Raw genomic sequence first — 21,947 nt, 5'->3', positions numbered from 1 at the left:
TATTATTAATTAATTAATTTTTTTCCCCCAACTATTTTATAAATGATGTTTAATAGAGCAAGAAACTTTTCACAGTATTTCTTATAATATTTTTTCTTCTGGAGAAAGTCCTATTTGTTTTATTTCGGTTAGAATGAAAGCATTTTTTAATTTTTTAAAAATCTTTTTAAGTTTAAAAGTTGTAGCAATATTATAAGCAATTTTTTTTTTTCAATTGTCTACAGAACTAACTCCGGTGGTAAAATGACTTGCCTAATTACCCCAACTTGCCTAATTAAAATAATTAACCTACACTGAAAACCCTAATATGTTGACTGAACTAAATTAATTGAGCAAACTCGTCTCAATTGAGTAGTGGAGTATCTCAAAACTTGCCAGTTTTGTAGATTATACTTAAATTCAGTTTGCCAAACTTAAGTACTAAGTTTGGTGAACTGAACAATTTTAAGTATTAGCTCATAACAACAAGAAAATGATATCTCCTTAAACATAACTTACCATCCTAATGTTGTATTATAAAGAAAACGCTAACATAATTAATCTGGATAAGGTTAACCGTAACTGTAACATTACGTTTTCACACCATTACATATACTGTATCACACCATTACAACACAAACATCAAATGAAGTACGCGTAACCAATGACTAAGTTTGTAGAATTTGCTCAGGAAACAGCAAACCTATTATGAAGCATGAAACAAACTGAAAATTCACTTAAAATAATAAAACAATTTTTATTTTTATTATTTCACTTACCAAACTTGAATATGATGAAAATTCCAGTCACATCAGTTATCTCGTCTTTAGCAAACAGAGCAAATACCATTAAGCCTCCTTTCCACTGCACATGACAAACGGCAAACGACAGACAGGAAGTCATTCATTTCCAATGGAAAGTAGTCCGCAAGCTGTGTGGAGTTCCGATCATCTCCGAATGCGGAAAATTCAGATATGATTTGAGCTTTAGATCCGTTAAAATATTTGAACTCCTGTTACTAGACTATATGCGATCGACTGACCGGATGTGATGTATTCCGAGACTAATGAGAAATAGTAGTAGACGTTATATATATATATATATATATATATATATATATATATATATATATATATATATATATATATATATATATATATATACATTTCTATTCATAAATATAATATATATAAATATAAAAATATATATATATATATATATATATATATAATATATATAAATATAAAATATTTTTTTTTATTATTTTGTCTCCACATTCCCTCAAATTTTTAGTGGTCTATGAGTTTCTGGTATTCATGCATTCATTCATTCAACCATGGTAAATGGACCGAGAATAAAGGCTCATGCTTTTGTACTCCTTTATTTCAGACACCGCAAGGATAAGCTTCTCTCCCATTATGCATGACAAAACTGAAAATTCTGTGCGACTGCCACATGGGGGCGTATTCTGATAGTCGTGTCCAAATGTCGTGTGCGGTGGAAAGTCAGCTTTAGACCTTTGAATATTTTTATTTTTTTGAATTACACCAATCAGAGCATTAGTCTCTTGTTGCCAGGCAGAAGTCCTTGCATGGCCAATCAAGGAAAAGAGTATCAGAAATTGTCACATTTTTTCAAAAAACACATTTTTTGAGTTTTTACAAGTGTTAATCATGATGTAGGGGCCAAAACACTTGAATTCTTGAGTTTATGGTTTTTAAAGGTGAATAAGTTATCCTAACAAATTATGGTGTTAAAATGCAATAGTTTAAGTAATGTTTAGTTAAAACAACTTGCGTGTTTAAGTAAAGACCACATTAGGGTTTACAGTGTAGTTAAGCCTTTAAATGTCACTTTAAGCTGAATACCAGTATCTAGAAAAACAATATCTATTAAAATTTTATGTACTGTCATCATGTCAAAGATAAATGAAATCAGTTAATAGAAATTGGTTATTAAAACTATTAAATTTAAAAATGTGTTGACAAAAATCGTCTTTCCGTTGAATAGAAATTGGGAAAAAAATATACAGAGTGGCAAATAATTAAGGAGGGCTAATAATTCTGACTTTAACTGTATATAAAATGGCAACATTTACTTTGATGCAGCCAAAATGGGACGTCTCATCTTTGACCCATGCACAAAGTATATTAATTTAGGGAATATTTATATAATATTTAAATATGTTTCATGTAGAAAGAAGAGATGAGTAAAAGAAGAAATAAGTTTAAGTAATAGACGAGTGATATATGTGGTAACGGGGTGGGAAAATAATAAGCTTGTGCTTCATCCCTCTCCATTTTCGACCACGTTGAAATGTATTTTTTTGTTAATGATATTTAATGTATGATATTTTTGTTAGAAAATAAATAAATCAAATCAAATATTTACAGTGGAAAAATATTTCTGTACTCAACTCATAATGGATTCTAATCTTTTGCAATCAAAATCAGTGCATTGAAATTTCAACAATTCACCCCTGTTATTTAAACTGCATTACGATGACACAAAGCTTTTGAAATGACCGTATAATCCTATATAATAATGGAGGTTCCCGCACTTTCTTTGCTTGCCTCCTTTCATACAGCAATTAGTTATTTGCCCTCAGCATTAACAGTGGTATGACTGCAGCGTCTGACTATTCTGCAGTATAAGAGACTGCTTGCTCAGCTCTCCCAGTCACCGTCTGTAAATCCTATGAGATGTAGTTAGATACGTGAGAGACAGTGGACTGGTAATGAGTCGAGGTCTAGCTTTACGACTCCTTCATCAGTGCATTGCATTCTGGGACTCGCGGTTTATTCCCGTTGGGCACTGCATGGCTGACCGCCTGGTTAATTGCATCCACCACCAGCACCTTTCTCACCTCCATGATAAATCAAGCATGAAAAAGCAGGCCTGCGATGCAAACAATGCCTGCAATCTTCCAGCTTGTCCTTTCTGCTACTGAATGTTTAACCTGTCCGTCTTTTCTTCCCGTTTGTTTTTTCGGAAAGGTAAGGTGTTTTACAGGAATCCCGAATGCGGAAACTTGAGTTTGGTTTTTTTTTTTTGTACAGTAGGCCGTTTGATTGTTCTCTGAGGGCCGGTGAAGTGCATCATGGGCCGTTTCCCCTACACTGACTCCAGACCTCACCAACATGCCCTCTGGGGAATAACAGACACAGTTAAAGGAGAAATCAATTGCATACATTAGCCATGATTTTCCCCTCATTACGGCTGCGGCTGCAAATGGAGAACAAATTTGGTCTCTATCTGCTCTCAGATTGGTGAAAAAGGAAAAAATGGACAATTTCTTCCAAGCATGACGCATTTGTTAATTTTAAAGGGGTTGTATTATGCTTTTTTTTATCTATTATCCCACTCTGGATTTCTTTTCTTTTTCTTAAGTCTTCACATGTGCAGTCATATGGTAAAATCACATAAACCACATTCAACATGATTTTACCTCATTATATAGCCATTATATGATTACTGGCTGGATGGATATTATATTCTATTCATTATATATAATCATATTTATTTATTAAATTAAACAAAATTACATATTTTTTTTCTATTTTACATTTTGTTTTGCTTTATTTATTTGTTTATTTATTTGTTTATTATTTATTTACATCATTGTTTTTCTATTTTACATTTCTTTTCATTTATTTATTGTTTATTAGTTATTTACATTTATTGTTTTTTCTATTTTACATTCTTATTCATTTGTTTGTTTATTAGTTATTTACATTTTATCTTTTCTATTTTACATTTTGTTTTATTTATTTATTATCATTTTTTGTTTTTTGTTATTTACATTTATCTTTTCAATTTTACATTTTGTTTTATTTATATATATTTATTTATTTGTTTATTAGTTATTTACATATGTCTTTTTACCATTTTCCATTTTGTTTTATTTTGTTTATTTGTAATTATTTACATGTATCTTTTTTCTATTTTAATTTAATTTAAATAATTTATGTATTTGTTTGTTTATTTGTTGATTATTATTTTAATACATAGAATTTTTTTTTTATATATGGAAATGTTTCAAAGCCATGTTTCATATGTGCATTTAACATCTGAGTGTACATGTGATGGTCAGGTAGTTTGTGGTATTGTGTGTGTGTAAATATCGTCGTTTTGAATGTTTTTATTTACATTTACATTACATTTACATTTAGTCATTTAGCAGACGCTTTTATCCAAAGCGACTTACAAATGAGGACAAGGAAGCAATTTACACAACTATAAGAGCAGCAGTGAACAAGCGCTATAGACAAGTTTCAGGTGTGTAAAAGTCTAAGCAGAACATTAGTAGAAATTTTTTTTTTTTTTTTTTTATAATTATGATAAATTCTCATAAAATGTGCCATTCAAATGGTTTAAATCAGACTAAAATAATAATCTGCAGAACTTACTGTTCACGTATGAGTGGATGCAGCCATTTGAATCTTTTAGTAGTTTGACCGCTTTCTGCTGTTTATTGTTCCTAGTCATTTCCCTATAAGCAATTGAATCAGAAGATCTAAAACAATCACAAAAACGAATGCACTTCAGCATTGCAGAATAAGGTCAATAATGTTGAGTTTAAACTTTTGCCACTAGTGATAATTCTGAGTAGACGTTACAGTATTTTTCACACACAGTACCATATTTGTATAAATTTGTATAAAGATCGAGGACATTTGGATTTCTTCAAAATATGACCCCTTTAAATCAATTTCACCAAAATGAATTTCCTGTTTTCACTTGCCTTATTTAAAAGTTGTGTACTTTTTTACTTTCATCTCTCCTCCTCAAGGATCATACTTTTTTTTTTTTTTGTTAAACTGATATATAGCGATTTTTATAAAAAAAAATACAATAAAAATCTCCCATGATGAAAAAACCCTGAATGCTAATAAATGACAGAATGCAAGCCTACAGTTTAATTATTTTATTTGGGGATTGATTTGAAATATGTACAGATGTGAGCATTCTGTCTGTTTTGTTACCCAGCGCTGTTTGTAGTAATTAGTTTTTTTTTCTGTTCTCTGCAGCTTGCAAAAGTTTACTCAACAAAAAGGCAGATGGAGTGAAGGTAAGCTCTCAGATGTCTGTTACACACCTGCAGTTTGAGCTGTTTTCATCTTTCCAGCAGCTTTCTGCTGATTCTATTAATCTGATTTCTTTGCAAATTGATGTTAAGTCAAAATCAGACAATAATAATAACAATAGCAGCCATATGTATTGATGATTTATGTCTTCATTTACATGTTTCTGTGACAATTGAATAATAATAATAATAATAATAATAATAATAAAAATAATTAGTACTACTACTACTGTAAATGTATTATTACTGCTACTGCTAATAATAATATAATATACTAATAACAAAAGTAATTATTTTATTTTATTTTTTTATATATTTGTTCCTTCATTTAAATAAGAAAATATAAAATAAATATGGGAATGAATTAGATCTACAACCTCATAATAATAGCAATAACAGTCATCCTATTTAATATATATTTAAAATTATTATTATTATTATTATTATTACTATTATCATTAAAACTACAACAATAATAGAAAACCGTAGTCCTATTTAGTATTGTATTTTAAATTACTACTACTAATATTGTTGTTGTTATACATTTACTATTATATTTTCTATTATTACTGCTACTACTACTACTAATAATAATATAAACAACAGTAGGCATCACGGTAGCGCAGTGGGTAGCACAATCACCTCACAGCAAGAAGGTTGCTGGTTCGAGCCTCGGCTGAGTTAGTTGGCATTTCTGTGTGGAGTGTGCATGTTCTCCCCGTGTTCACGTGGGTTTTCTCCGGATGCTTAATTAATAATAATAATAATAATAATAATATAATAATAACAACAATACTAATAGCAGTCATATGTATTGATATTTATTGTCTTCATTTACATGTTTCTGTGATCATTGAGTTGTGATTATTTTTATTATTATTGTTGTTATTATTATTATTATTATTATTATTACTGTAAATGTATTACTACTACTACTGCTTATATAATAATAATAATAGTAGTAATTTTTTTGCTTTTTATCTTTGTTCCTTCATTTAAACAAGAAAAGTAAAAGAAAAAAATGTGAATGAATTATAACTACAACCTAATAATAATAATAATAATAATAATAATAATAATAATAATAATAATAATAATAATAATAATAATAATAGAAAATAGCAGAAATCATATTTATCATTTTATTTTAAATTATTATTATTATTATTGTTATTATACATTTACTGTTATCATTACTACTACTACTACTAATACTTATAATAATAATAATAATAATAATAATAATAATAATAATAATAATAATAATAATAATAACAACAGTAATAATTTTTATTTGTAGTTTAAATAAGAAAAGCAAAAAAATGTGAATGAATTACAACTACAACCTAATAATAATAGCAATAACAGTAATCATATTTATCTTTTTATTTTATATTGCTAATATTAAATTATTATACATTTACTATTATCATTACTACCCCTACTAATAGTAATAATAAAAAAATAACAACAACATGCATAATAACAGTAATGACAATAATGATAGTTATCATTTTCATTTATTTTGTTTTTGATCCTTCACATTTCCCCCACAATTTTTCTTATTTAATTTAATGAATTAAAACTACAACCAATTTTAGTAATGACAATAACAGTAATCATATTTATTATATAATTTAATTAATTTACATTCACATAAAACTCATCCATAGTTTTTGCATCAGTATTACGTTATTATTATTATTATTATTATTATTATTATTATTATTATTATTATTATTATTATTATAGGGGACATGGATTTAATACCCCAAAAAAGTACTGTTTTGGGTTTGAGTTCATATATTCTGGTCTTAAGGTACCATGAAATCTAGTATTGTTTGTGCTTTAAATGTCTGAATGATGAATATCATTGTCCATTGATGTTCCTGGCGTATACGCTGTTCCTCTATTGTATGCTTTCTAACCACAATGGCTGACTTGAAACTGTGGAAGGATCTGCTCGGTTGGTGTCATCTTTCTGAAAAGGAAGTTGTATCTGTCCTCTCTATTTCAGCACCAGACAAACAACACTAAAAACAGTGTAGTGAGCGCTGTAGTGAACGCCATGAAAGAAAGCAACACAGCCTCTTCTACACCTATGGTACCTCATCTCTGTGTAACCCATTTACTCATCTGACCGTATCCCATAGCACATGTTCAAGTGTTTGCAGTATTTGGTGCATGCTAGAAGTCTTTTGAAATCGTTTTGCATGTACTAAATATTTCAGACCTGTAGTTTGCTGTGCATTAGATGTTATGTTCTTTCCTTGTGTTTTTCATTTATTTTATTTTATTTTTTTTGAGCGGTCATGACCTTTAGAAGCACGTCTGAAACTCGTGATTGGGATTTTTATCATAATGTGATTAGGAGTTGTTTGTTTATACCAGTAAACTGTTGAATTATGTCTTTCTACTACACTCTTCTTGGTCTTTTACATGTGCTGCTAATAAAATACAGACACCAGACAAGAACTTATGTGATATTAAATAGTCAGTGCTGGGTAAATTATGAATTTAAGTCTTTTACTTATTATGAATTATAGTTACATATTGGATTGCACATATTAGGTCATGTTTTCTTTTAGATTACTTTCAACGTTTGATTGAGGTTATAGTGTATTGTATTGATGGCAAAAATAGGTGTAACATCATTTAGAGCAAATCAAAGCAGTTTGTCTGGAATTAGTTTTAGGAGTTAAACATAGTAAACGTACTTCTGGATCAAACTCCTGACACAAATATCCTGAATATTTCCTATGGCTATTTTTCCTCTGGCTAATTTAGACTAGGGCTGCACGATTAATCAAAAAAAGATTGCGATCTCGATTTAACCCTACACACGTTCTTTATTCAGATTTTCTACAATTCAGCCAATTATAATTTTAAGGTCAAGAGAGAAGCGTAAGGTGGACACACAAGTGTTCACATTGTTTTATATACATTGCTCAGCAACATGGACACTTCCAAATGGTGTTAAAAGTGTCACATACTGTATTTATATGCTATAATTCACCTATAAATGTCATTTGCGTCTTAGTGTAATGACATATTTGTGATCGTGAAATCACACATGAGCTGGCACACTATTTGTTTACTACCGAGGGGATGCACTAGTGATGTCTGAATAGGCTGTGAATTACAGTCTAATAATAAAGTTGTAAATAACATTCAGTTTGTTGCACAGAGCGATTGCTTTGAAGCCGTGAGGGAGGTATGATTTGCTGTATGTTTTTTTTTTTGTAATAGCAGCCATAACATAAGCTCACTTGGCAGGGAAAGTGAAACCGAACGCGCGCACATCATTTAAATGATCATATCGCATTTTAAAGTTATGATTATGACATGCATTTGATATGTTTTTTGTTTCACGGCGAACACAAATAATTGTGCCTGAAAATAAATATTTTACACTGACTACAACTACTGTAGCCTGTATAATGTTGAATATAATGCAAGAGGGAGTATGATAATGACACGTTTCATTTTACCAGTAGAAAAAATGGTCTAATAATGTTGTCAATGACAAATGACAAGCACATGTCTCAAATATAATAATTCAACTTCAGAATTATGAATAGTTGTATTCTGAGGCTGTCACTTTACTGTGCATTAATGACCAGCACAAATTTAAAATTTATTCAAGTCCACCATTCCAAGTCTATACAAAATTGAGCATTTTAACCAACAGTAGACCCAAACATAGGCCTAAAATTATTATTGTGATTCTCATTTTAGCCAGAATCGTGCAGCCCTACTTTAGACCTTTGAATGGGATTTTTGTGCATCACAATTTTTAAATTTAGCATAATGCAGAATTTTACAACAAAAACAATTAATGTTAAATGCTGTAAACTTTAAAATTAGAAAATTTTCATGCGAACATAAATATTAAACTGTGTTCGATATTGAACAATGTTATTCATATATTTAAATATTAGCATCATTTTAACCCTTTAGCCAGCACCCCGACGAGGACGCACTGAGGCGCTGTTTTTCCACATGTCAATGTTTATGAATAGATTACTCCAAAAAGAGCAGACTTGAAAAACTCTACATCAGTTTAAAGCTACAACCCATTGCAGCTAGTTGTTTTTCAATGGAAAGCTTATAAAGAATGTATTTGCTAAATTTGTTTAAGTTTTGCGGAAAACGCTTATTAGATATGGCGTACATATCATCATATTAACAACACACACACACGCATTCATTGCTGTACGTCACAGTTTATTTTGAAAGGTAAGAGCGCACAGAAAAACATCCCATCAAGCACATTTAGTCCACTGACACAATAGTGTTGAATTATGGATGGTTATTCATTTGTTTATGTCACCGTTTCTGTCGGAGACCTATTGTTTACATCGTTTTACTATGGTACTTACACGCGAAAACGGAGTCTTTGGAGTAAAAGACCAGTCGATGTCATAGCTTACAGTGTTACAGATAAAATGAGACCACAAACTGAATAAAAAGTCTAAGTTATTGTTACTAAAATCTAAACATTTTTGTTTTGCTAAATTACAAAATTTTCTTAATTTATATGTGGTAACTTCTGTAGAATAGTTTTTTTTAATTATAATACTTTGAATCAGTAAATTGTGATTTGTTTATTGTCTTCATTGAAATTCATTTAAGCAAAATTATGTAAATAAATATATATAATGTGATATAATACTTATAATGCAATATTTAATACATATTTTAATTAAAGTTTTAAATTTTAGAATCTAATTGCATAATGATTAAATAGATGATTATGTAATCCAGATTACATGTAATGAGGTACTATCCAGCTCTTTTAAAGAAGTAGAAATAGCCTATATAAAAACGTTTTTAGACAAGCCACCATACAAAGTAACAATGTATGGATTCCAACAAATAGCAAGATCATTTCAAGTCAGAGTGCATAAACCATTCCCAGTAAAGATGCTGTGTCCCACACAGAAAGCTGTCAGCTATTCGGGCTTGTTGGACACCAGCAGTGTCCTCTGGAGATTTAGGAAAAGACCAGTGGATTGACACTTCAGATGGGCCTTGTTTGCTCGACTGCCCAAACATCTGAGTAAAGAGCATCCTGGGACGTCCAAAACAATCCATTAAGTGCACAAGTTAACCCTGACCCCTCCAGAGGCCTCCAAAATGCCTCCACAGTGCTGATGGACAGCTTGCAGACCACTGGGTTACCATAAAACACAAGCAGCTATTGATGTCCACTATTTTGAGGCTTCAATTGAGTCCGTTTTTATGGGAATAAGTTGATCAAAGGAAAAATATAGTGGATACTTTTTAATTAAATATGAGAAACTGCATCTTTACATCTCTGCATGTCATTTCGAACTTTATAAGCGTACATGTGTGGTCGTTTTTTTTTTTGTTTGTTTTGTAATGAGTGAATTTTCATCAGGCTCATTGTGAACCCCAACCTTGTGTTTCCACAGAATGTATTTGTCTTTATAAATCATTATTTCTTTGTGATTTCAGAATCCTCATTTTGTTCCTTTAAGTGTGTGTGTGTGTGTGTGTGTTTTCTTTGGTGATGTTGTCTTTTAACCAGATCTTTGTCCTCCTGCTTCAATAATAATGTGAAATCTTGTTCATTTTTCACAGGAGCCACAAACTACAGTTGTGCACAACCCCGCCGATGGGCCAAAGGTATGATTTGTTTTTGTTTTTCTGGAGCATTTAAAATAGGTATTCACTCATTGCACTATTGTTGTTCTTTTTCTGTGTGAATCTATGGGAATATTTCTGTTTTTATTATGTTTATTACATAAATTTTATTATTGAATTTTTTTATTTTGTTATTTTAACAATTTAGTGGCATTTTTAATAATAAAAATGCATAATTAGTATATTGAATTATTCATATTAGCCAAGGGATGTTTAACAGGGCATTTTCACAATGTTTTCTATTATATTTTCCTTCTGGAGAAAGTCTAGAATTAATAAAATATTGAATGTAAAAACAAAACTGAAAAGGGAAATATTACTAGCCCCATTTAGAAATTGTTATTTTTTTGATTGTCTACAGAACAAACCACTGTTGTCCAATCAATCTAACTTGCCTAATTATCCTAGTAATCCTTATGGTGTGTTCACACCAGACACGGATGAAGCAACAAGCGTGAGTGATTTACATGTTAAGTCAATTGCAAAGACGAGAATACACATCCTGTGGCGGTATCCGGACGAATAACTAGTTCTAGTTTTAAAATAATGTTGCTAAATGTAAAAAAAAATCTATATGATGTTAATTTATACGTGGAACATTTCTTTAGAAAACTTTTTTTTTAATTTAGCAACATTATATTAAAATTGTTAATATTTCAATAAATAATAATAACATTGTTCTCTAACGTTTGATTACTGTCTTCATGTGAATTCCAAACTGATTATGAAAATTAATAATTTTAAAAATAAATAATTTTTTATAATGCTCTGAATGCATTATTTAATATTAAAGTATAATATTAAGTATTATATATTAAAGTATAATATTAAGTATTATATATTAAAGTATAATAAGTATTTTAAGGTTTTGAATTTTTTGGTATCTGAATACATAATAATTGAATAGATGATGAATACGGTGATGCGAATGACGAATCTGAACTTTAGCCGACATTTGCACCACGTTAACCAATCAGGAGCTTACTCTTGTAGGGTGTGATTATGACGTATTGCCTGTTGTTGGTGTCCCAAGGGGAAATCCTCCTGCTGACACCAGACAACTTAAAACTCTTTAAACTTGGCTCAGTCTGAAGCACCGCTGAAAGCTTCCATCGTCCATGTATAGTTTCTGGAGGAGTTGATGAACTCACAGAGCTGGGTGCACCTCTGAAAGGAGTGGATTAATGGACTCAAACACGACGCCGAATGAATCTACACTGTTTTTCAGCCTTCCTAAAGCACAGCTACTCTCTTGATAAAATTCATGTTAGCCGTTAGCAACAAAACTAGAGTTACAGGGCAGACAAGCTCCGCTAGTGACGTGAATCCGCGTCTATCGTGCAGTGAATTTGAAGCTCGAATGAAGCGAATTTGTGCTGTCATCAAGGCAAAGACAAATATTAGTTACAAGACAGATATTAGTTATTCAAATGTTTAATTTTACTAGTAGTTATTAGTGTCAACAATTAGGTTTGTCAACAAAAATTGTCAACTTTAAAATAGTCAACAATATCAAATATAATTCAGATTTACCCAGGCTTCATTTTGAAACCAATTTCAGAGACCATAATCTAACCCCATTCATTACCTATCCTCATGTTTTGTTTGTGTTGTATGTTCTTTGTTTGCTTCCGTCTGCAGGGCTCCACAGAGAGCTGCAACACCAATGAGGAAGAGGATATGAAAGGTAGGAAAGGTACACAAATCCTCTCCTCCTGTTCTCTGCATGCCTACAGCACTGCGGCCCTTCAGATCCCAGTGCTCATGTCAGAAGAGTAAACCCTCTCCTGTCCAAACTCTCCGCTGTCATGTCACCAAAAACACACCCCTGTTATTAAACAGCACACACATCAATCTGAAAGATCAAACCCCTGAGGCTGATGGTTGGACAGTAGGGGAATTACAATCGATTAACATGCATGATGGCACAAGTCTTCTTTATGTTTACAGCTAAATTGCACTGTTACTAAAGGTGCATTGTAGAGATTTAGCTATAAAGAAGGAGAATAAATATTTAGAGCACTGATAAACACTGCAATCTGGACGGGATTAGATTTCTCTGAACTTTAAAATAGCAAGAGAGAGATTAAACATCCTCAGGGAAATTTAGTCCCATCCAAATTTCCACATCCAAGTTTAACAAGTATCTTTTTGTCAGATCACTCACAGTTTTTCATTGTCACACAAATATATCTCTAGCCAAGTTCAAATGAACGAAATAAAAACAGCATAAATGTAAGCCGTCAGTGTCTCGATAGGTTTCCTTGTAGATTTCGTGCGTGTCCATGTGTTAGTGTGTGTCCTGTGTTTTCCACCCCACTTATTTAGATGTTTGTTGATGTGCCGTGTCTTGTAAGTTCATTAGCATGTTGTGAACGGACTGTTTTCCCCGAGGGACTCTCGCCGATGCAGTTTTCCGTCACGAAAAGGGCCAGGCACGAATTCATTTCCTCTCCTTACTCACCCAAAGCCTGGACGGACAATGGCAGCTTAAAAAGCCTTATCATTCATACCATCATGTCTGAGGTTTACGTGATAAGGACAGGAAATTGGCCTCGGAGAAACTCAACCACAGCTCCACCCATAGATAATCACGCCATCGCTCAAAAATCCAGGATCATCAGCTGTAGTCCATAAGCACAGCGCTTCTGTATTGATCTGAACGCAACCCATCTAGAGCGTTAAGATGTTTAGTGCTGATTCAGTGCCGGCGTTTGTACGTTGGTGTGTGTGTGGTGTTGATGTTAGTGTGTTTGGGCTGGCGAGAGATATGAGAGATGTGTGTGTTTTTCCTCCTGGTGATGTGTGGTTTTGGGCTGTGGCAGCTGAGAGTGCGCAGGGAGCGAGCAGTGACAGTGCCGTGATGAGTCAGTGCAGTGCCGGGGAAGAGCCGCCCGCTCTGGTGGCTTCACCACAGGGCTCTCCTGCCAGTAAGTCAAGATCCTCTCGTACCACCTGGGCACCTTCAATATAACCCTACCCACCCACCCAACCACCCCCACCCCAAACCTTCAGGCCCAGACCCTAATGTAGGGCCCTATGAAATCCAATTGCCAAATTCTGCTGTTTTTTAAAGCTAAAATTTGTTTGTTTGTTTGTTATTTTTTGCTCTGTCTAACATAAATAAGTTTTCTTTGATTTTATTTTTTGTATTTTCTATTTTTTGTGACACTGTATAACAATAATTAATATTTTTACAATACTGTGACGGTTGGGTTTAGGATCGGGGGTAGGCGTTAAAAAATTACATTTATTGGGTAATTTAATAGATCGCATAAATAATACTCTGTACAACTACTGTATTTACATTACTCTGACGGTTGGGTTTAGGGTGGGGGTAGATGTTGATAAATTTCAATAAATGGGAAATTTAATAAATAATTCTCGTTAACTTGCGGCCACAACCATATCCGATCTAGCAACAACCAATATTTGTCTAATTAATTTAAATCATGCAACTTTATTAAATAAACATTTGACACTTACTGATGCATTCGCATAATTGCATTTTAGGAACTCTTAATGCATAAAGTACTTTTCCCCCTCCAAACTACCAGTAAATGTGCGTTTCATGTCGAATGCAAAATTGAAAGCATGCTGAAATATTACTGAGTGCTGTTGATTCACTAGGAAAATTGGCTGAAATTACGATCTGATAGTTTTTTTTTTCGTGAAACTCTGACCAATGTAAGGAGAGTTTACATGCACGTGACTTGTTTTAACTATTTTGGTGTCTTTAGAAACTTTGCCGTGTGAAATTGCTCCAAGAACAAAAGTAAACATTGTAACAATTTTAATCCCAGTTTCAGAACAAAACAATCGATCTGCAGGTGTGAAAGCATCCATAGAAGAAATTTACAAATGCCACTTAGAGAGGTTTTTGTATCTGAACACTTCGTATAAACCTTAAGGAGTTTCTTTGCTCTGTTGAACACACAAGAAGATATTTTGAAGAAACCTGTGAACATTGACTTCTATAGTGGTTACAGTTTCCAGCTTTCTTTAAAATATCTTCTTTTGTGTTTTTAACCACATGAAGGTGAGTAAATGTCAATTTTTTGCTTGCGCTATCCCTTTATGCCACACTTTTATTTTGATGTGTGGTCATAAAGATTAGTTTCTACATCTACATGATATGGCAATAATATACTGCCTAAAAAAAATTGAAAATACAATTCTCAGAGCAGCTATTGAGATGATATTATGTTCATGTCCTCATACACAGTATTAAGATGGCTGTTATGGGGGGTCATTTGGGCCAAAAGTCTTTTTACAATTTCATTTTGACAGCACGCATAGTTTAATGTGACCAATTTTAGTGTTCATTTAGTATGTTGACACTTACAGTTTGACTTTGAGGCGCAGCTATTTTTTGAAGGGTGAAATAATGCATGATATTTGTATATGTACAAGCTAGTATATTAGAAACATGATGTCTGATATATGCGTACCAACAAAACATTGCATTACATATGCAAATACAGTCTTAAATATAGTTTTTTTTGGGGGGGAAGTGACAATTTTTGATATTTGCATATGTACTTGTCAGTATACCTTTGTGTGAACGTGACATCTTATGTTTGTTAAAGTGTATATATACCATGCAATAGTCTCAAATACAGCAAACACACTGGCTATATTGCTAGTTGATGTAGTAAACTGTGCAAACTGATGTAATACAATTTCAATTGTCATTTAAAGACTTTTGGCCCTGATTGCCTTCCATAGGCAGATGCTGAATACACCGAGTATATGTGTAGTAATCTATACAGTGGTTTTAGAAATGTAACTCTTTAATATTCCAACACAGACTTTGTGTACAGATTCATCATGACTAGATTCTGTGATTTCATCCATCCGGAAATCATAGGGCCCTACTTTTCGTCCCCCAACAACTCCAGTCTGCCCTTTAGCATACTATCATAAGGGTCACTTGTTTTCAGTATAGAACGGTATGTCACAGTTAATCCCTGATGTATTGTCCCCTGATGCATGCTGCTCAACTGTACTATTTCCAGATCTGTCATAATTAAAATGCCCCTTCAGTTTCTAGACTGGCCTTTTAGATGCTCTACTCCTGATTTTCCTTTTCTTTTCCTCAAATTGTCACTGAAGTCTTAAAACCCTTCTCTTTACTGTTACAGAAATCATAAATGTTAACTTTTTTTTGGCACATACACTCATTTCAGTGTGCAGTTTTTATTTTTCACTTGTAACAACAACTTTTAAAGAGTTTCAGACCTTAAAAACTGAATTAGGCCTTCTCAGTGTCTAGGGATTTTATTTTGTATTAATACATAGTCTTTGTTGATTTCTAATGCTTATTTTAATTTTAATTCAGTTTTAATGTAGTTAAATTTCTTCAACACGATTTGTTAATGACCAAAGATTTTTACATACTACCGTTCTAAAGTTTGCACTTGCAGCCAGTAAAATGTATTCATTAAATTTCATTTATTTTGAATAAAATATTTCTGTTCAACAAGTTACAGAACATCATGAATTAGACTTTTTTTATTTCTGTTTAACACAGTTATGACAAAACAAGTGTTTACTTGTTTTCACAATAATATTAGGCAGCACAACTGTTTTCAGATCAGCATATTGGAACAATTTCTAAAGAATCATGTGACTTTGAAGACTGAACTATATTAGACTTTAAAATATAATATGGTATGAATGGTAATAAAATAAAATACACCACAATAGTACTGTTTTACTATTTTAAATGCAGCGTTACACTTTACAGTAAGTTTGTATTCGTTAATGCGTTTATTAACATGAACAAACAATGAAAAGTTCATTTATTACACTACTTATCCATGCTTGGTAACGTTAGTTAATAAAAACACAGTTGTTCATTGTTAGTTCGTATTAACTCACCGTCCATTCACTATATTGTAAAGCATGACCAAAGTTTTAAACGGTACTATATGTTTAGACGGGTTTTATAATATATTCCTTATGGTTTTGGTCATTTTAAAACATGTTGAAGAGAGCAGAGATACAAAACAGATATAGCATATGTGTAATACAACCATATGTCTGTACATGTTATATTCATACAGTTGCTGAAATGCATACTTTTTTAACCACTTTTAAATTAACAAAAATATTTGTAGTAGATTTTGTAACTGACAACCCCCCCCCCCCCCCCCCCCCAACAAAAAATCTTAGTGACAGTTCAAAAATATGTATATTTTTTTTACCCTCAAGGTGTTCCAAACCTGTACGAATTTCATTTTTGTTGTTGTTGAACACAAAAGAAGTTATTTTGAAGAATGTTGGAGTTTTAATGAAGGAAACTCAAACAGGTTTGGAATACATTGAATGTGAGTAAACGGTGGGTAAATTTACATTTTTGAGTGAACTGTCACTTTTAATGTTTCTGTCAGTCATCTTACCATATATTTAGTTATTGTAAAAAAAAAATACACTTGAAAATTGGATAAAATACCACAAGAGTAATGGAATAAAAGAAAAATTGGCATGCTTCTGTGTCCAAGCCAGAAAAAGCCTGCAGCTGCAACATGTCATCCAGGACCTCATTCACACCTGCTTTGTTCATTTAACATCTGTCTACAGCACCATTTCCTCCATCCTCCCTCCGCCCTTATGTTCCCTACTTTATATCTGATGTACATTTTAAACCTGCTTCTGGACATGTTTCCATTTTAACAATTTCTTTGTCTTTTTCATTCTTCATCTACTTGTTTACATGGTAACACTGTGTTATGAAGTACAACAAAATAACTGTATTGTTAAACTGCTGGGTCAAAGAAACAAAAAAGATCAATTAATGCTTATTGCACATTTCAACCATGATTTCTGGAAGACAACCCACTGAAATGCTGTTAAGTGTAATATTTTATCTAACAAAACATTTTAAAACAAGTAAATTTAGGAAGCATTTGTAGACTATTTAGGGATCAATGCATCCCCAAAATAATACTGAAGTGTCAATTAAAAATTAGATTTTTTTTGTTTAAAATATACTCGATCTTTCATACTGTATGTTTTAATATATACTGGCCAGAATAAGTATTTTGCATGTTAAATAAACATTTCTGTTGGACTAAATATCGATGAAACAGTTTACATTATCTTTGCTCAAATATTAGAAATATTAAAGTAAATGCTTTGCCTGGATTTATTATAATATTCAGTTAGCGTAAAAGATGATTAGTTACTTAAAGTGAGTAAACTCAATGCCTTAAAAGCGACAAGAATATAAATAGTTTTATTTAAAAAGTAAACCTGTTTAAACTTGGAACTGTTATGCTGCGTTCATACCAGATGCGGATGAAGCATCAAGCGCTGTATTTACATGTTAAGTCAATGCATAGACGTGAATAGACATCCTGCAGCATTATACGCGCGAATGAGGTGGCGCGAATGATGCAATTCGTGTGAATAAAGTGCCGTTAGTTGAGCGTTTTGCCCGATTGACGTGTGAATTGCTCAAGTTGGAAAATCGGAACTTCAACAGACATTTGCACCTTGTTAACCAATCATGAGCTGTCTTGTAGGGGCATGATTATGACGTAGCGGCTATTGTTGGTGTCCTGGGGGAAAATCCTCCTGCCGACACTGGACAATCCCCACTGAAAGCTTCCATCACCAGGGATAGTTTCTGTGGGAGTTTACAAACTCAAAGAGCTGGGTGCACCTCTGAAAGGATCTAGTGGACTTAGACACGGCTCCAAACGAATTGATGTTGGTTTTCATCCTTCCTAAAGCACATAAACACAGCTGAAATCCATGTTAGCCATTTAGCAACGAAGTTACACCCACCGGGCAGACAGAAGCCCATGACGTGAATCTGCGTCTATTGTGAAGTGAATTTGACGCGCAAATGAAGCGAGTAAACTCAAAAATGTTCACGTGTCTATTTATGCACGGATAGCGCGATTTATCCGTGCATACTGCGTCTGGTGTGAACACGGCATTAAGCTGACTTAATTTTTTATATTTATGCACAATTAATTGAGATAATTTTAATTAATATATAAATGTCCAGGTTCTGCTGGTTGACACATTTCCTGAATTTTCAGTGCCAATCTTAAGCCAATTGTAACTGTTTTGGTTTAATTTGGAATTTCCCCAACCATTGCAGAGCCTGGGGATCAGAGGGAGTGCTTCAGCTTGGCCCCACCCTCATCTAATTTACCAAATAAATTATTAAATTAAAATAACAAACAAAGTTTAATCGCTTTTGTAAGTCAACTAAGCACTTTTTACAAAACAATTTTGTACATTTTTACAATACATTTTGTAAATACAATTTAATGTAGACAAAAAAGGGATATCATTTCTTTGACCCAAATGCTTTTACCTAATAAACCATTTCCCAAAAAATAAATTATGATTCTGTCATTAGTTACTCATCCTCATGTTGTTCCAAGCCCAAATTAATTTATCAGGAGAAATTTAGACAAATGTTTATGCTGCTCAATCCCATACAAATATTTTCAGTCACTAAGAAGCTCCAAAAAGATTTTTGGTGCTCTGCAGTTTTCCTATCCATGTTATTTCATGATATATATATATATATATATATATATATATATATATATATATATATATATATATATATATATATATATATATATATATATATATATATATATATATATATATTAGCCCCCCTTTGATTTTTTTTTTCTTCTTTTTTTAAATATTTACCAAACGATGTTTAACAGAGCAAGAACATTTTCACAGTATCTCTGATAATATTTTTTTTCTTCTGGGGAAAGTCTTATTTGTTTTATAGGGGCTAGAATAAAAGCAGTTTTTTTTTATTTTTTTATGAACCATTTTAGAGTCAAAATTATTAGCCCCTTTAAACTAATCATTTTTTCAATAGTCTGCAGAACAAACCACTGTTATACAATAACTTGCCTAATCACCCTAACCTGCCTAGTTAACTTAATTAACCTAGTTGTCCCAAGTAAATCAGTTATTATAAATGAGTTATTAAAATTATTATGTTTAGAAATGTGTTGGAAAAATCTTCTCTCTGTTAAACAGAAATTGGGGGAAAAATTAACAGGACGGCTAAAAATTCAGAGGGGCTAATAATTCTGATTTCAACTTTGTATGTATACATGTATGTATATATACATTAAAATTTGAGTTATATATATAGTTGATATATACATAATACATTGAGTTAAAATTTGAGCTTGAGTAAACGTTGACAGAATGTTCATTTCTGGTTGTCCTTCATGCTCTGTGTGTTCATGCGTCCTCTGTCTCTTTGCATGCATCATCGGCTGTGTTTCGTGTGCTGCGTTATGTGTTGCAGCCGTCCCTGTGCATGACATTAAACGCTTGGCATGGAACAGTTCAGGACATTGTTCAGAGTTAGAGCGCGCTCAGTCTGGCCCCTCTGCCTCTGCCCATGGGCTCGGCAGTGTCATGGCAAGTGCGTCCGCAGCTCAGTGTAAGTGTGTGGGGTAAAACAGGACACACACACGCATACACACAGTGCTTTATACTAATAGAAGTAGGTACAGTAGTGACATTAAATCAGATGAAACAGTGGGCAGCTTGCGTTGATTAAGGTTGTGACTTGTTGGGATGATTTATTTATCTTTGTTATGGAGGACATTAATATAATTGAATACGCACGGACCCATGCATGCAGTCACACCATTAAAGTGGAAGTGAAGCAGTCAGTCAAGTTTACATTATTTTGTAAATTGGTTTCCAGTTTGATGTAAATATATATTACAAACTCGATTAATGTAGCCATTTTGAAGGAAAGGGCATGTTTTAGTAAAGCTTGAAGACCTAGGGCGCCACCATCTTTGAAAATCAACATGTCTGAAATCACGGGGTTGGTTCTATTCCCTAAGCTGAACAGATATAGTGGAAGTAATGGACTGAACACAGAGAAGACAAAGCCTAGTTTAACCCAAAGTCAACACATATTTCCTTTTTAAGTTGATCAACTCGATCTCTCAACATGTATGAAGGACATAAAAAAAACTGCCATGTGAAAAAAATGCAATAGTCTTTGTTTTGTTTGAACACGAAAAGAGGCGAGGGGCTGTAGTAGTGAAAGTACCCACCCCCATTACTTCAGTACCAGACCTTGTTGAAACCATGGTTGAAACCCAGACAGGCAGCGTAATACAGAGAGTGGACCAAAGTGCATCAAATGATCAGTATTTAAATGGAAAAATAAGATAAATACACATATATTTTTATATTAGACACACATCTGATGCTTATATTTGCACCGGCTCTACACCCAAAACTTCACGCATTGGGTTATATCAGACTTTCCAGTTTCCATGTTCAGTTCATTACTTCCATTGTATCTGGAACCAACCCTGTAACCTCAGACACAGCAATATTCCAAGATGGCAGCACCCTAGGTCTAAAAACTGTAGTAAAACATGCCGTTTTCTTCAATAATGGTTACATTAATCGAGTTTAACTATATTTTCATCAAAGTGGAAATCAATTTACAAAATAATGTAAACTTGACTGACTGCTTCACTTTCCCTTTAAGACCTATTTACATTTTTTGCAATATTTTCCAGTGTAAACATTTAAATCGGTTATTTATTGTGACAATTTACACATGTTTTTTAAATATTTTTAATATCTGTGGAAAAATCTGTTTGCACCATATCAAAATGACTTTAGTTATGAGATTCAGACTTGTAAATGCTGCATTTAGCACCTTATTGTTAATGTGTAAAGATTGAAAATGATGTTGATTTCTCTAGTACAGTGTAGTTAGTTTGTAAACTTTAAATCATACAGAATTTCAGTCATTGTCTAATGTCTTAATATTTATGTGAGAATAAATAAAAAAGGCACAGAGTACGGTTTACTGTGGCTAGAACAGTTGCTACATAAAAAGTCAGTTATACAAAGCAGAGCACGAGAAGAGGAAGGAAACGTAAGGTCATTAGTTTGTTTGTTTACATACAGTGCTCAGCATATTTTGGTTCAGCCCATTTTGCAAATGAATATTTTTATTAATTTATCACAAAATATAGGTCATATATTGGTGGATTTGAACAAAACACATTAATTAAATGGATATATTTATTAAAGTAATATTTTAGTCACAGAACATCTTAAGAAATAGAAAGATAATACATTAATTTATACATGCAAAATATTGGAAAACAAAATTACAAACTACAGAATTTCAACAAAATGTTAGACTTTTTTTTGTTTTTCTTGAATT

The 21,947-nt window shown here is 32.4% G+C and overlaps 1 protein-coding gene across 13 annotated transcripts in view; it reads left to right on the top strand.

Annotated features, from left to right (window-relative positions):
• Positions 1-21,947, top strand: part of camk2g1 (calcium/calmodulin-dependent protein kinase (CaM kinase) II gamma 1) — a 164,185-nt gene that overhangs the window by 134,765 nt on the left and 7,473 nt on the right. For 4 of the 13 annotated variants that reach the window (XM_056469135.1, XM_056469139.1, XM_056469138.1 and 1 more), the window contains 5 exons: positions 5,010-5,050; positions 7,083-7,169; positions 10,673-10,717; positions 12,377-12,431; positions 13,561-13,665. In XM_056469135.1, coding sequence (XP_056325110.1) covers positions 5,010-5,050; positions 7,083-7,169; positions 10,673-10,717; positions 12,377-12,431; positions 13,561-13,665 — 333 coding nt within the window. Of the gene's footprint in view, positions 1-5,009; positions 5,051-7,082; positions 7,170-10,672; positions 10,718-12,376; positions 12,432-13,560; positions 13,666-20,042; positions 20,181-21,947 lie in introns of all 13 variants that reach the window. The other 9 variants (XM_056469144.1, XM_056469141.1, XM_056469143.1 and 6 more) reach the window with 6 other exon arrangements.

The sequence above is a fragment of the Danio aesculapii genome, chromosome 12 (genome assembly GCF_903798145.1).
Source record: "Danio aesculapii chromosome 12, fDanAes4.1, whole genome shotgun sequence".
NCBI classification, from domain to species: domain Eukaryota; kingdom Metazoa; phylum Chordata; class Actinopteri; order Cypriniformes; family Danionidae; genus Danio; species Danio aesculapii.
Note: the sequence above shows the minus strand (reverse complement) of the source record. Positions and strands in the feature narration are given on the sequence as shown.